The 16011-nt window shown below is 45.5% G+C and overlaps 1 protein-coding gene across 3 annotated transcripts in view; it reads left to right on the top strand.

Moving 5' to 3' along the window:
• Positions 1–16011, top strand: part of RPS6KA3 (ribosomal protein S6 kinase A3) — a 698725-nt gene that overhangs the window by 662793 nt on the left and 19921 nt on the right. For all 3 annotated transcript variants that reach the window (XM_078657643.1, XM_078657644.1, XM_078657645.1), the window contains one exon: positions 1076–1216. In XM_078657643.1, coding sequence (XP_078513769.1) covers positions 1076–1216 — 141 coding nt within the window. The remainder of the gene's footprint in view (positions 1–1075; positions 1217–16011) is intronic.

Consider the following 16011-nt stretch of genomic DNA (forward strand, 5'->3'; position numbering starts at 1 on the left):
TGGCATTCTCTAAACCACATAAGGGTAAAGCAATTTCCAAATCTGTTATTGCATGCTGGATAGTAAAATGTATCAAACCTGCTATGCTAAAGCTAAAAGACCTCTTCCTATACCGCTAAAAGCCTACATGCAAAAAAGGGGCTTCTATAGCTTTTCTAGGGAATATTCCATTAGCTGATCTATCTACAGCAGCTAAATGGTCTACACCACATACATTTACTAAACATTACTGTGTAGATGTTATTGCATGACAACAAGATAATGTTGGTCAAGCAGTACTATGTACATTATTTCAAACAAATGCACTTGGCACAAGCTAGTCGCCGCTTACAAGAGGAACGGCTTTGTGTTCTATGATAAACATGTGTATCCACGGCCACACATGCCACCAAATGGTAAATGTTACCTACCCTGTAAACATCTGTTTGAGGCATGTAGTGCTGTAGATTCCCATGTGCCCACCCTCTTCCCTGGTGACTTATTCCCTGGTGACTTATTCCTTGCATTTGTATACATTTATCACATTATTACATGGTCATCTACATTGGATACACTATCCTTTCACTCCATCCTCAACCGCTAAACAGAACACAATCTAAGAATGGAGTGGATGACTATGCGCACTAAAAGCTAGAGAAGGAGTCACTTGTTAACTCATTACTTGAAAGACTTCTTGAAAAATTACAACTTGCAGACTTCCGAGCCCAACACTAACTGGTGGACTTATGCTAAGCATGCAAATCTACAGCACTACATGCCACAAACCTATGCTTACAGGGTAAGTAACAATCCCCATTCCTCATTGAAACCAGTTTTTACTACTAAGTAACTTCCTACTAAGCGTTGTGAGAGCTCATCTGTTCTCACCATAGTGGTTAATAATTTACATTACAGAAATTTGTATTTAAATTCATCATACTCAATGGTGTTGCTTTGTTAGGAGTTTAGTTTTATTCAGTGTTTTCGTTCTGTGAAATGTTGTAGTTCTCTCTTAAAGTGGGTGAGTAGAGTGGCAGAATTTTTCTAAAGGTAGATGTGGATTGATAGTTATAGATTTGGTGACTATAATTTGCAGGATTTGGTGTCCAAAATGCTTCACGTTGACCCCCATCAGAGATTGACAGCTGCCCAGGTCCTCCGACACCCTTGGATAGTTCTCTGTGACCAGTTACCTCAATACCAGCTGAACAGACAAGATGCACCACATCTAGTGAAGGTAAACCATTCACCTATTCTTTCCCTGATTAGATCACATTTTCTGCAGCTCTACAAAATGATATATTACTGTAATTAATGTTTGCTCCCACAGAATCCTTATGTGAAGTTAGTCTCCAGGCCCCACAGTGGATGCAGTATATTTCTCAGAAGTATCACTTCACTAGTGCTAGTTAGTGCTACACAATGTCTGTTGCTTTGTCATTGAGGCAGGAGGTGACATCAGCATGGCCGATAAATGTAGCTCTGGAGTTAGTGACATCCTATGCTTTATTCCACACCTCACCATGTTGCGGAATCGATAGACCCTTAGGGTTTCCAGGTTTTTAATCAACAAATTTCTCTTTTGGGTCACCGGTCCCCTCCGAAGTTTAAGTACTGCAACAAATGTTGCAAGGACATGTCTGTTGCAGACACTCTTGATAGCTGAGGACATGTGCTACTAAGGGACGAGGATTACAAGTATCAGAACGCCCTTGCCCACATCCAGGCAAATTCTACTCTTTTTGTGGACTTCCAAAATGAAAGTGAGCTGGATACCTCGTCAAAATTCCTCCCTCTAAAGACCTGATGACAGCCAATCAATCTCACTTTATGGCAGTCATCCATAAATCTGCAGAGGCTGAAGGGAAAGCTTTAAGCACTGAGTAGAACCAAGTTTAACTTTTCAGATACACTATTGGAAAAGCAATTCGGGTAATGTCAATAAGGCTCCAGCGACAGTCCTTCCCTGCGATCTCTCCCCAGGCAGGGTTAAAGTCCATAGTTGCCATTCAGTCCTCCCTGAGAAGGAAGTCAGAGGCTCGGTGTTTTAGGTTGCAAGATGTTTTTTCTTAATCAGCATGGCAGTAATAACCAGTAATGCAAACTGCCTCCTAGCAACTTATTTCCACATGCTTTGTAAAATCCCCTCATTCAAAGTGCCTAGCCTTCGTGAGCCCTTGAGGGATTGTTTATGTTCCTTAGTGCAGGACAGATTTGATGTAGCCAAGAGGTCAATGCAGATGGGCTTCTGTTGTACATAGTCCACTGGATTTTCATAACATTAGGGCTCATTTATCCAACATTACCTATATCGTTGACTGCTTTGTCTGCAAACTCAAGGAGAGTTTGTTGAAAGCTTTAAACAAAGCTTGTAGTTCAAAGAAATTCCTTTAGCAGTACAGGAAATTGGGGGAGTTTAGCGACGAGGCCCAGAGACCTCACCAGAACCCTGGACATTGCCCCAGCAGCAATAATCCTTTCAGTCCAACTAGATTTGAGGGTTTGGCAGAAGACAGGTTCAGTCCTCCTCTTAATCTGTTCCAAGCAGCGCAAACCTCGGACTTCTATATTCAGGATTTCAGTTCCCTAGTGCAGTTGCTACTCCTATTATTCCACGGTGCCCATGAAATTGAAGGGGTAGGTGGAGACCTGTCCTAAATCTGTGGTTCTTGCTCTTTGGGTCAGTTCCTTGGAGAATGAAGAGTTCAGAATGTGAGGCCCGCATCTTGTCTGTTAAGGGTATGCACTGTATTGTATTCCTGGACCTCTAGGATATATGTTTTCAATTCATATTCCAATTGCAGAAGAGCACATGAAATTTCTAAATGTTGTGGTAGTTAAGGAACCCTATCTGTTTTTGGCCTTTCTTTTTTGCCTTTTGCCAGCTCCTAGGCCTTGACTGTTGAAGATGATCATGGCAGCACCAGGGAATATGTTACTTTCTGATGGATACTTCTAGCCGCAGATTACTCACTGGTAGAATATTCCAGTGCTTCACACTGGACATGGAGATATTTCTATGCAGTGATTCTGTTTGCTGGTAGTTGGTGTTCTGTGGCTCTGCTGTGGGGCGTACGACACCGCAAGTGGCATAGAGCTGCAAATAATTGCCATCCCTTCAAGATGTTTTTAGTCACTTTTTTTTTGTTTGCACCTTCCAACGCGGCTCTGGAGCACCGGTCCCAACTTTGTTCCAGAATTTCAAGATTGCCTGAAGACCAACAATATGCTAGGGAACGTTGTCACGATCATAAATAGATCTAGATATGTATGTAATAGATGTAAGCTGTGGCAAGACTGCTAGAAGCAGATGTCTGTCCGACTCGCACAAGGCATATCTCTTATGTTTCGACTCAAGGTTCGATTCCAGAATATGCAACAAGTGTACCGTCTTGCACCCAAAGGCAGTATTAGAGAGAGGAAACTCTGTGTTGGCAGACACAAGATGATTTCTCATCAAAGCATACTTCCTGCACCAGCTCCAAATTGCAGCCCTCGTCTCGGTCACAAGGACATTCTCACTAGAGGTCATGCCTGCCAGTAAGTTGATATGAAAGTCTAAGCACAATCCTAAGACCACGAAGCGGGACTCGTCCAGCTACTCTCAATCCTACAAGAAGGCATGAGGGTGTTAAGATGAAAACAGCACCCCATTGAAGTCCCCAGAATCCAAACCAATTTTGAAGTTGGACTTGGCTGCCCAAGTTTTTGGGGGACTATCACCAATTCCACAGCAGATAGTGGTCTTCAAGGAGGCAGATTTGTGGTACAATTCTGCCTCCCTCTAGCACTCCTTTGGGTCCCATGGAGCCACATCAGGTCTCCAGTGAAAATACCACTAGTGGGTCTACCCATGATGCAGTCTGGCCGTGGAACTCGCTACCAAGCCTGTGACGACTCTGGTGCAAACTTTAACACAAGTTCCCACTGCATTGGCAAAGGCTCTTTTGGCACCTGTAGAAGATCTGCTACTGATGCGGATCTCAAAACTGACATCCGGCCGCTCTAGACCAATGTTGCACTACAAAATTACTGAGCGCAACCAGTTGTCCTACAGCCTAGCTTTAGTCCTAAATCTCTGCTTTATCCCCACTGCCAGCTGCCACTCCATTGTATGTTTGACTCTGATTCTGACATAGTACAGCAGGAAGATATAGCACCTCGGACACTGATGTTCAAGGTGATGGATCACTTTCTCCCCTTTCATTACACTAGTGCTGCACAGAATCTAGACCTGCGGGTTCTTAGAGGGCAGATACAATTCATGAAACCGATCTAAACTCCCCTAATGGACAACCAACTGAGGAAAGTGCCTTGTTTGCAGTGGTAGTTCAGAGGTCAGCTGAGACGCTAGAAATTGTTGCCCACCATTGATGCAAAAACAAACATTCTGACCGATCTCTTCCAAACATGTCCTCTTCATTAGAGTCATTATTAGCTAATTTCCTTTCTGCCCAGTCCACTGGATAGAGATACCAAAGAATTGATGCTTTTTAGAAAATATTTTTATCAGCTAGCATGGCCTTCAGATTAATCAGTGGGTTTTGCTTATTAGACCGGTACACACAGTCATTATGGAACATGGCTGTCTGAATTTTGCTGGCTGTCCCAGAGGATCTCATGGCTTCACTGACTCAGATGATATAAGACTGTCAGGATGCAGCAAAATGCATCGTGTGGGCCAGCCTCCATTGACATTTCTATTGGAAAGAGGGTCCTGGATGAGGTCAGCCTAGCTTTCTGGTGATGTGAAAGTATCCTTAATGGATATGCCCTTTGATGGTTCCAGGCTCTTCTGGAAAAAAAGCTGATTCAGCCATAGAATCATTCAAACAGTCACTTTACTTCATGATCCTTTGGATTATAGGCGCGTGCAGATTGACTTCTCCACCAGTTCAGGAAATTCAGGGGTTACTGCAGGGCTAGCTACCCATCCCCTTTTGCTTGCCCTTACCAACTCCTGCCAAACGGCTAGGAGGCAGGATTGGACCATTCCTCCCTGACTGGAGATCTCTCGCAAGAGAAATGAGTCTCACAGATTGCTAAAAAAAAGGCTTCTCCCTTTCTTTAATTGCAGCTCCATCCCAACCTATCTTCCTCCCACACCAGAGTGTATCTTAGATCAGCACTCTGCAATCCTGAAGCAGTAAGTCAATATTTTATTCTCCAAGGGTACCATTGAAAAGATACCGGACTTTGGAGACTCTTTCCTCATTCCAAAGAGGAAAGGGAGCTTCAGGCCTATTTCAGACTCTTCTGTTAAATGCCTTTCAGCAGAAGCCAGTTTTAAGTGTATATTAATGGCATTTGACTGAAGCTACACATGCTCTGCATACTTCTGCAATTTAGTGTTGGGCTCGTACGTTTATAACCTGTTTTTCTTTGAAGTCTTTTGAGTCACGAGATCCTGTGGCTTCTCTTCAAGGTAATGTGCAAGGTCATCCACTCCATCTTCAGATTGTTCTTTACCTCCATTGAACTTGGGCATGGTCGTCTAATCTCTTTTGACTCCCTTTCTCAAGGCCTTATAGACCCAGAGAAGCTAATGATGATGTTGAGGATTCATCCCGTGATGCGGTCATGACCCCCGTAGCAAGTCGGAGGAATCGACTAGTCGACTACCCAGCACCTTCCATCTGATCGGAGAAGCTCTCTGAGGAGTAATTGAATGGGTCCCATTTCGTAGGTACCTTCAGTGTAATGCCAAATTACTGCACAATGGTCTACACCCGATCTGTAACTTGTCTTTCTATGGAACACAAAGAACAGGACCGTGGAGACAGATTAAAATGAAAGACTTTAAATTACTGTCTGGCACAACGACTTGCCCACAGTATTGACATCGCTGCATAGCACAGAGCAGGAGGTATCGGAGGGAGCTGAGATAATTGGTGTCTATGAGGAGCAAGAGTTCGAAGGAGGTGAGTAGGCCGGTAGCCTGCACTACGGCACATCCGGACTCTGACATCCACACAGGAAGCAGCAATGACTAGAGCCAGCCATTGAGCTCTGTCCGTAAGGGACCCGAAGATGAGCCTGCAGACAACCACGGCCTCGCATATGGTTCATAAGTACTGTTGCCCCTCAAGCCCCTACACACAAAGCGAGGCTGCAAGACCTATCGGAGCCATGCCCTAGAGTGGACACAGGTCTTGGTGCTCCATGACCAATTTGTTCCGCTCGACAACGAGACAAGGCTTTGGGCCAAGATAGGACGAGAGGCCTCTCAATCCTGATCGGGCCACAAAAAAAGCACACCGCCTAGCCATCACTGACAGTAAAAACGTGAAATTCACACTTTTTACTGTGGAAAGACTTGGTTGACCCCTTGGCGAGTATAGGGTTACACGTTGACCCCTTATCTGTTAGAACTCCTGAAAGGTGCCACCAAAGCTGATACTCCCAAGATATCAAACAACTTGTTACATTAAGCTAGGCTTGATTTTCAGGTCAAACTGTGCCTGCTGTCCCCTGCTAGTCAATAAGTAGTCTCCAGATCCCAGCCAAAGAAATAGACTGCAAGGGTTAGTTGGCTTACTTTCTGTTTGCAGCACAGGGCCACAACAGCTGAAGAAGCCTGATTGGGCGAGTTGGTAGCCCAGAATTTTAACTCCGCCACCATACCAAGACCAGAACGCAGCACTCAAATTTGCACTTGAGTCCACTTGGCCCAGGTGAGCCATCAAAGTGCAGCTTAGTCACTCAGAAGAGATATCATCTAGGGAAGGACGATGACAACGAAACCGGGCAACTGGTAGCCCAGTGGTGACTGGACATCTACCAGGACCAATAGGATTTTGAGGAATGTTGACTACATGGCCAGGAGCTCTTCACCCCCTTTGTGGACCAAGGAGTAGTCTCCCCCACTGGATCGCATCTACAGCACCCATGAGCATTTTCAGCATTCTGTATCCCTTACAGCAGAACCACTCCAATAGGAACCTATAGAAAAGAGATAAAACTGCCTGAAACTTACTGAAGACTGCTTCCCTGACCAAGGTAAACTTTTCTGAGGACCTTCCTGGTCACCCTCCCTGGCTTCTAACTGACCACAGTACAACTAGCCAAGGTTGAATGTGCCAATGCTTGTTTGTGGTTGAACAAAAAAATTGCATATTTACTGTACCTTGTAAAATCTAGATTTCTGGAATACTCTGGTTGATCTTGCATTATGATTCCTACAAAAACCTGAAAATAGCCTATTTTTATACAATCTAGTAGATTTGTATATCGCATGGACACCCGGAGGCTTCCCAGCACTGATTCAAACCAGCAGATAACAAGGTCAGCTGAGCAAGCGAGGAAATATTAGAAAAAAGCCATGTTTTAAGAGCTTTCCTGAAGGCAGGTTCAGGATCCAACTGACACAGTACGAGAGACAAAGTTAGAGGCTGGGTGCCAGATGCTTAAGGGAGTGACCACCCGATCTGGATCTACGAATACTGGGTGTCGTTGCGAAAGAGTAAGCTGCAGACCTTAGAGATCTGCCAGGGTCATATGGTTCGAGAAGGGCATGAAAAAGTTGATGCCCCTTCCTGTAGAAGGTCCTGTTGGTAATGCACAGATTTAAATTTGATTTGTGGATCTATCGGTTACAAGGGAAGGTCAACCAAGGCCCTTCTTGTGGACAGGTGCCTTGGGATTTTGAGGCGGAAACCAGCAGCATCATTTTAAATGGTTTGTATCTTTTTCTTAACATAGCATGGGGGATCCTAATTATAGGGGATTCCGGGGGATTCCCACAATCCAGCCAATAGGTAATGGCCTGAATGATGACTCTCTATGCCAGGGACACTGAAGATCTAACACTTTCCTTAAAAGTCTTAGCATACCGAAGCATTCGGCAGCTTGCACATTTACCAGTACTTCCATTGTACGAGTTTTCATTTTGTTTCTTACAGTTGTAGCAGCTCTTAAGCAATACGACCAGAGGAAAGGCTTTCTCTAGGCTTCGTTGTTTCCAAGCAACATAAGCAAGTCTAGTCCCTTTTCAGTTTGAGGAAGCAGTAGACATCTGTTGACCACCTCGGTGACAAGTTGATTACAGTTAGAGCCTTGTTCTGGAGTGATAGATTCAACTACTTGTGTATCGTCTGCATACAATACTGTAGTCCGGCCAAAAGACTGGACTTTGATAGAGGGTGCAGGTAAAGATTAAAGAGTGGGGCTTTATGTAGATCCCTGTGGTACTTCACGTTTCATGGACAAGATATCACGAAAACATGTTTGGTTCCAGACCTGGAAGGTTTCGTTTTCGAGGAAGGACGTGAGCCAAATTCGAGCACATTCACCTATCCCTACCTCCACGAGCCTTTTGACAAGTGTTGTGTGGTCCACTATCTTGAAGGCCTTGCTGAGGTCCAAGAGAATAATCGCAACTGAGCCACCCTGATCAAGAAGTGCTGTGAGATCTTCAGTTGCAGCTTGCAGTGCAGTCTCAGTACTATGTACTGGTCTGAATCCTGTTAGAGTGTAGTGGAGAAGGTTGTTTGATTTTTGTTTTTTTTTTTAAACGGAGCGGTGATGACTGACCTCTTTCTCCAGAACTTTGGATATGCCTGGCAGCAGATAAATGGGCCTGGAGTTATCCTGACATGAGGGGTTGAGATTTGTTACTTTAAGCAGGGGTTTTACCACTGCTTGTTTCCATTGTTGGGCAACTATACCAGAGGAAAGTGACCTGTTCAGTCATTCTGATAGAACTTGAAAGATAATATCTGGGCCTTGTGTTAAGATACGGAGGGGGGCTGGGTCAAGTGGCGATTCTAACTTCCCTTGGCTACGTAAGGTCAAAAGTGGATAGTGGGAGATAGGGGGAAAAGGCTAGGAGGCCGGTGTTTAAAAGTGGATAGTGGGAGATAGGGGGAAAAGGCTAGGAGGCCGGTGTTTTGACACATTACTGGAGAAGAGTCTGCAGGGAGCATAGCTACTTTTGCATTGCCTTCAAAAGACAAATAGATGTCTAACAATTTTTGGGGAAGAATGAGGCTAACTCGTTGCAATAGGCAGTTGAGGGTTCTGGGGATGGGCGGTCAGATCTTACCTCCACTAATGGTTTAAGAATTTAGAATATTTTCCTAGGTGAGGTTGATGCATTCTCAATTTCTGTGGCATAGTAGGTTGCTTGGGCAGATCTAATCTCGGAGTTGTAGAGCCTGAATGCTTCTTGGTATTCTAGCCTACTTGCTTCCTCATAGTGCCTCCTCTGTTTCCTTTCTAATTGCTTATAATGCTTCTTCAGTGTTAGCTAGTTGGAGGAGAACCATAGTGCCTGTTTCGATTTCTGTGGGCCCTTATTAACCTTAACTTAAAGAACTGTCTTTCAAGTTATTGATCCAGTTGAGAAACCTGGAATTAGCCTTGGAGATTCAATCCAGGGATGAAGGCTGGGTGTTTTACTAAAAGCCAAATCAATGGCATGTCCTTTCTTGTGGGTGTGGCCCTTGACCTTTTGTTCAAGTTGGAGGCTGAAATGGTCTTGGAGGAGACGATTGGCGTAAATGTTGAAATCTCCTAGCAGAATGAAGTTTGTTTTGTTTAAGGCCAGGTCGACAACTGCCTCTGGCTGCATGTTAAAGTGAGTAGGAGGTGAATGAAGTAGAACTCGAGAGAAAGTCAAAGTAGTGTTAAGGGAAATGGCAAAAGATGCTTTCACAGTCCTTGACGGTGAAGAGTGAAAACACCATTCAAACAGTCTTTGAGAATGATGACAATATCTATACGTCCTTTTTTATTTTTTTACTCTACCTTGCTGGATAATATGATATCCTGGAGGTAGGGCCTGGACTACATCCGGTTCAGAGCTCTGTTGTGGCCAGGTTTCTGTCCCAAAAAGATATCAGGGCTCTTCTCCTATATTAGAGAGAAAATGTCTAATTTTTGACAAGACAGTGCCCTTCAGTTTGATGAGGCGCAAGCCTTTTCCCTCTTTCTTTTAAACTTAATGAAGATAGGCTGAAAGCAGAAGGAACATGATTTATAATGAAAGCTGGCGATTATAGGGTCTAGAACAAGTGTTCAGCTGTGGTCTATACTAACATGAAGATTCCGCAGCTGTTGGCTGAGTAAGTGATGTTTTGTGTTGGGGGATGTAGGCGGTCCTGGCCCTTGGTTCCAGCCGAGTGCAGAAGGGCTCGCCTTTGGCATAGCGCTATGGTCCTGCTTCTATGGCCACAGAAAAAGAAGCTACAGCACCTACCTCAATGGCGTCTCTAGCGAGTCTTAAAGTGCAAGAGTGCTACACCTTGTTAAAATTGATTCATAGCTAGACGCAACTTTTAAAATTACCTCCAGTTCGATTAGCGAGCCTGCAGTCTGAGCCTGAGAACCATACTGTCTTGACTGCATGTCCGCGCCATGGTCCTGCTTTTATGGGTACAGAAAAAATAAGGTAGAAGGCCTACCTCAATGGCATCTCTAGTGAGGCTTAAAGTGCAGCAGTGCTTCCCCTTGTTCCCCTAGGGCAGAGGTCTTCAAACTTTTGGATGCCGAGACCCCCCTGTCAACATTTTCAGGCGTAAGGACCCCCTCCTGACAAACATTTCCTGGCAGGGCTACTGGAATTGAGGCAGGTGAGGACCAAATTATGCAACAGGCTTGACTAAATTGTGTAGGTAGAAAATGTAAATAATGTTCTGTGATGTCACGTATTTTGGGCTCGCATTGCTTTATTATATTGACATTTTTTAAACACAGTAACACTGAGGAAAGATTTCACCCCATCAGTACCAGTTTATTACCAAAATACAGCAATTAACATCAGAAAGATGTCTAGTCAACCTTTCCTCTCACCTAGTTCCTTCCATCCCTCTCTTCTCCCCTCTCCCAACCCCTGATCCCTCTCACATTGCAGGCCATTTTCTTTTACCCCTTTTTACAACTTCTGAACTCCCCCGATTCATCCTCTCACTTCACCTTTAATCACCTCTTGCTATTCTGTCTTTTCACTACCCTCATCTCTAACAGTCTTTCACATTTATCTCATGGCCTCTCTGGCCCAGTCAACTCCCATGCATCTCAGCACTTCACATTCACCTCAAGTCTCTCCATTCAAATGTTTGTCTATTTGTATCTTACACCTCTCCAGTGCCCCCATTAATCTTTCACATCTCCCCTTTGTCATCCACACCTTCTTGAACCAACGTCCCTCTTTCCTGTTACCTCAGCACCAGTGTCTAATTTGAGCAGGTGGTTTCCGGTGCTCCGCACTGGCATCTAATTATGCACACTGGCACTATGACAGACTTCCAGATGGTGGCTCTGTCTGTGTAATTTAGAGATGAGCAGAACAGCTGTTTATTAAATCAATATACACTAAAAATGATAACCTCCTGACACCCATGTCATTCTTTATAACTTTGGGGGCTTGAAATAGTCTGAATAGTCACACTTGTACGAGTGTTATGGTTGGCCGTTGCGTAGGTGTTGTCATTGGCTGCACAGGCCAGGCAACGGTGGGTGGTTAAAGTTGCAGTGGCCTACTGGTGAGGGCCCTGGCATATGTTGTATTACAAATTAATGACTGCTCAGCTCACACCCCAATACTCCCTCTCTTCCCCTATCGCTGCTGTCCCTCACCTATGTTGCATCAAATTATCTTTTTAGGTCACAGATCATCTCTCAGCTATCTTATCTCACAGTTTAACAGTAGCCCTCATATTGTGCTCACACTCACTTCTTGCGTGTCTGCGCTTCGTTTCAGAACTTAACATTTCAACTCATCCCTGACCTCTTCATTCGAATTCTCCCACTCCCTTGCTGTTCTCTCATCTCTCCTCATGGAGCATACGGGCCGGACCCGTATGCTCCTCTCGCCCTGTGCCACTCTGTTTATTGTTCCCTAATTCAGGAAGGCATGAATTGTCTGTCTCGCTGTTTTGGTGCAGGCCATGCAGTTATGGAACTTGCGCCCTCCTTTGCTCCACCAAGAATCTATTATCCTTTAGGAAGATATAAAAACCTGGCTCTATGCTCTGTAGGTCACCCAATTTGGCTGGTTCTCCTTCCCCTTCTGTTTGTTTCTCGTTTGCCTTCAGGCAGCAGATGGTTATTAGCCCCAAGACACCTTTTGGTAACAGTAGCGCACTACAAATGTAAATAATAGGCAGAAGCAGGGGATCCACTAGACCCGAACTTCGGGGGGGTGGCTAACACTCTCAGCCAGGGCTGGTCCTAGCACTGGTCGCACACGGTGCAACAGTCTTTCCACCTTCTCCATGAAGTCCCTCACTTACACTCACCAACAATAGACGTCATCTCTCTATAGCACCTTTCTGATAAAAAAATTTTTTTTGTAGCGCTACTCGTAGTTTACTCACACTCAGTTCTGTGATGTGCATGGCACATGTTCTTTGTACCAGGCACTTTCACCTTCTGCACTGTGTGAGTGACAAGAGTGCCCATGTGACTGCACGGTGAGCAATGCGACAGTGTGAGAGTAGGGTAAAAGGAGTGACTGCAGGGTGAGTGAGGTGGGCGGGTGAATGGTGTGAGTGCATGGTGATCAGTGTGAGTGTAGGGTGAGCTGGTGAATGGTGTGAGTGCATGGTGATCAGTGTGAGTGCAGGGTGGGCGGGTGAGTGGTGTGAGTGCATGGCGATTGCTGCGAGTGCATGGCGATTGCTGCGAGTGCATGGCGATTGCTGCGAGTGCATGGCGATTGCTGCGAGTGCATGGCGATTGCTGCGAGTGCATGGCGATTGCTGCGAGTGCATGGCGATTGCTGCGAGTGCATGGCGATTGCTGCGAGTGCATGGCGATTGCTGCGAGTGCATGGCGATTGCTGCGAGTGCATGGCGATGGCTGCGAGTGCATGGCGATGGCTGCGAGTGCATGGCGATGGCTGCGAGTGCATGGCGATGGCTGCGAGTGCATGGCGAGCGTGAAAGTGAAGGTGAGAATCAGGAGTGAGTTGTCTGAATGCAGGGTGCATTCCCAGAAACTTGAAGCGTAGGGTTTCAGATACAAGTTAAACTATTGATATAATGGCATTAATCAGGGATCGAGGGTGGAGGTAATAAATAATGTGCTGTTCCTGCAACAAACTTCCAGGCTTATGATTAGGGTTACCAGCTCATTATTTTGATGGCCCAGAAATAAACAGTCACCTAAAGCTGTATTTTTAGCACTTATCTGTGAATACTAAGAACAGAAAATATAAATAGAAAGCACTTTTAATTGTGTTCTAGGGCTGCCTCAATGATCCATGACTGAAAATTAAAGAGAACAAAGACAGAAAAGTCACATAACTAATTAATACATACTTTTTTATTTATAACTCTATTTAGTGTCAAGAGCAGGTCTCTGCAGGCTCTTTAAACAACACACGGCAGGCATTTTTCTTTTGGCAACCCAACTTTATATTTCTTTTCATTAAATGCATTCTCACACTACAGCAGTGAGTGTAAAAATACAAATGTAAGGAATCGACAGAGTGGGGGCCCAGGTGGTACTGGAACCATAAAAAAACTAAGCCTCGGTAACCAGTTAACAAAGGCATGTAAATATGCAAATGGTCTTTAAAGACCTGTGAAAAACTCGGGCGTGCCGGAGATAAGACTCCAGACACTGCCCAGCCAAGCCCCGAGCAGCGCGAGCTGAACTGCAGCAGCCCGGGCTGAGACACCGGACAGGGGAGGAGGGAAGCTGAAGCCCTGTAGGCCAGGGCAGAAGTGTGACTGTGAATGTGCGACCCCCTTCACATCACTCCACGGCCCCCCTGGGGTTCGCGCCCCACAGTTTGAAGACCCCTGCCCTAGGTCCTGCCGATAACACACAGAATGTAAACACTGCCCACAATTCAATTCACAATATTATCCTTAAAATTGATTAAAAGCTGGATAAAACTTTTTTAACTTCCCCCTAGTTTGATCAGCGTGCCAGCAGTCTGAACCCGAGGACTGTACTGGCTCTACTGCGCATCCGCGCAACGGTCATGCTTTTACGAGCTTTCTATAAATTGGTGTCTGATTTCTTAAATTTCTCGTGTATTTCTTAAATTATTTTGGTGCTGTTTAAAGTTTTACAATTGTTCCTTTATGTAAGCCTTGCTGGTCAGAGCCACAGCTATCCATAGTTGAGCTAGAGGTTTAGCAAATAAAACTTACTGGCCTTAAAGGCTTTTAAGTGTATTACATGGTGAGCTAGCACAACCACACCATATAATACACCCCTTCCTCACAGACTCGAGCCGTAAAATCTTTAGCTGTACCTCTGTGCACTGGTAGGTGGCGCCGATCGGCCTGCACCACATGTGATGTGCGCAGGGCCTATATAGTTGCCACCCTAAAATGCAAACATCAGTTCTTTTGTTTCCATGCCAAATCCAGAAGAGCTACTTCTGTAATTTTTTGGCTGCTTCTTTTAATTTTGTTTCAAACCTTTTTTGAGATGTAGCTCCCAGTGTGCTTTCAGAATAGCCCCTAAAAACCTGTGGGCTTTTCACCCTATAGAGCCTGTGACAGACCCACACCTGGTTTGCTTACGATGCCTGGAGCCAGGCCACAACTCCAAAGCCTGCTAAGACTAGTCTATGAGGAACACCAAGGTGGTCCAGGAGCATGCCTTGAAGCTCCTGGTTGCTCGGCACAGGACAACTGCACCGCTCCAGGCCCCATTTCCATAGATAGCCCCAGGCTTATTCTCCGATACTCTCCTGTCAGTCGTTGTCAAGGTGTAAATCTTCACCTGATAAATTGGAGGAGGCCAAGAAGTTGAAATGCTCTTTGACTTAATTGAGCTGGTCCTCTTCATCTGACGAGTTGTGGGAAGGAAATTACAGATCTTGGCCTAGCTCCCACATTTCCCATGCAGAGGCTGAATCTGTGTCTGCTCATTCCTCCCTGAATTTCCCAAATCTAGATTGGCCCGCGTCCAACCAAAGGAATTTTGATTTTGAAAGGTGCCCGACTGGATTTCTGCCAATGGCCCTCAGCACCATTTTGGCCCATTGGATCCATTCTTGGACCCGGACCAGCTCTGGTCACAAATCCACGAGCTTCACATGAGTACGTTGGCAGCACTGACACAATCATCATTCCTGACTCCAAAGCGGAGCCAGACTCATCTGATGTCACCTCTGTTGTATCCAGTCCCACAAGGTTCGAGACAGTGCCTTTTTCTTGACAGAACCTGTGCAGAGTACGATTGGTTCGGATCTAAGGACCTTATAGTCTTCCTGACCACATTAAGGAGCCCTTCGCCAAGGCTATCTTGTATGAGGAAGTGGCTGATGTCAGTGGTCTGGACACGTCACCAGACACTGACCTTGTATTACCACCTTGTATGCCTTAGGGTGGCCTAATTTGTCATGGTGGTACCGAGGACAGCTGAGATCCTCATTGGCAGTCAAGAGCTGCATCTTCACAAAGGTGCTCCAACCCATGGTAGCACCGCATAACCCTTATTCCCCTTTAGCGAAGCCCTCGCTGATGTCCTGTTAAGGGCCTGGGCCATGCACGTGCACAGATGCACCTGTGCACAGGACGATAGCCCGCCGCCATCACGCTACTCCTTTGGGACCCGACCCCATAGAGCCTGGTCATCCAGTCCTCCATGTCCAAAGTTAACCCTGTCACTTTCTCTTCCACATCACCAGATTAGGAATCCAAGAGGCTCGACACCTTTGACCAGATGATTTTTCTCTTCCACTAGCCTTGTACTGCGGTCAGTGAACTCAGCATGCCTGTTAGGCCGGTATTCTCACAGTTTGTGACTGTAGCACAAGTGCTGCCAATGGTCTCAGAAGAAGCCCACGCCATCCTTACCTAGACTATTGGCGATGGCAGGGATGCAGCACAGTTCGCGATATGCTGCGGTTTGGATACATACTCGCTAAATAAAGTGAATGCTTGATCTGTGGCGTTTCGCTACCATACCTGACTGAGGTCAACTAGTTTCTCGAGGGTTGTTGAGGCATCCCTTATGGACATGCCATTCAAAAGTACTCGCCTGTTTGGTGACAGCGAAGATTCAGAGCATAGCAGAATCATCACCTGGACGTTGGGACTCCCCATGGCCCACACCAGCTCCATT

Source organism: Lissotriton helveticus, chromosome 8 (genome assembly GCF_964261635.1).
Source record: "Lissotriton helveticus chromosome 8, aLisHel1.1, whole genome shotgun sequence".
Classification (NCBI taxonomy): Eukaryota; Metazoa; Chordata; class Amphibia; order Caudata; family Salamandridae; genus Lissotriton; species Lissotriton helveticus.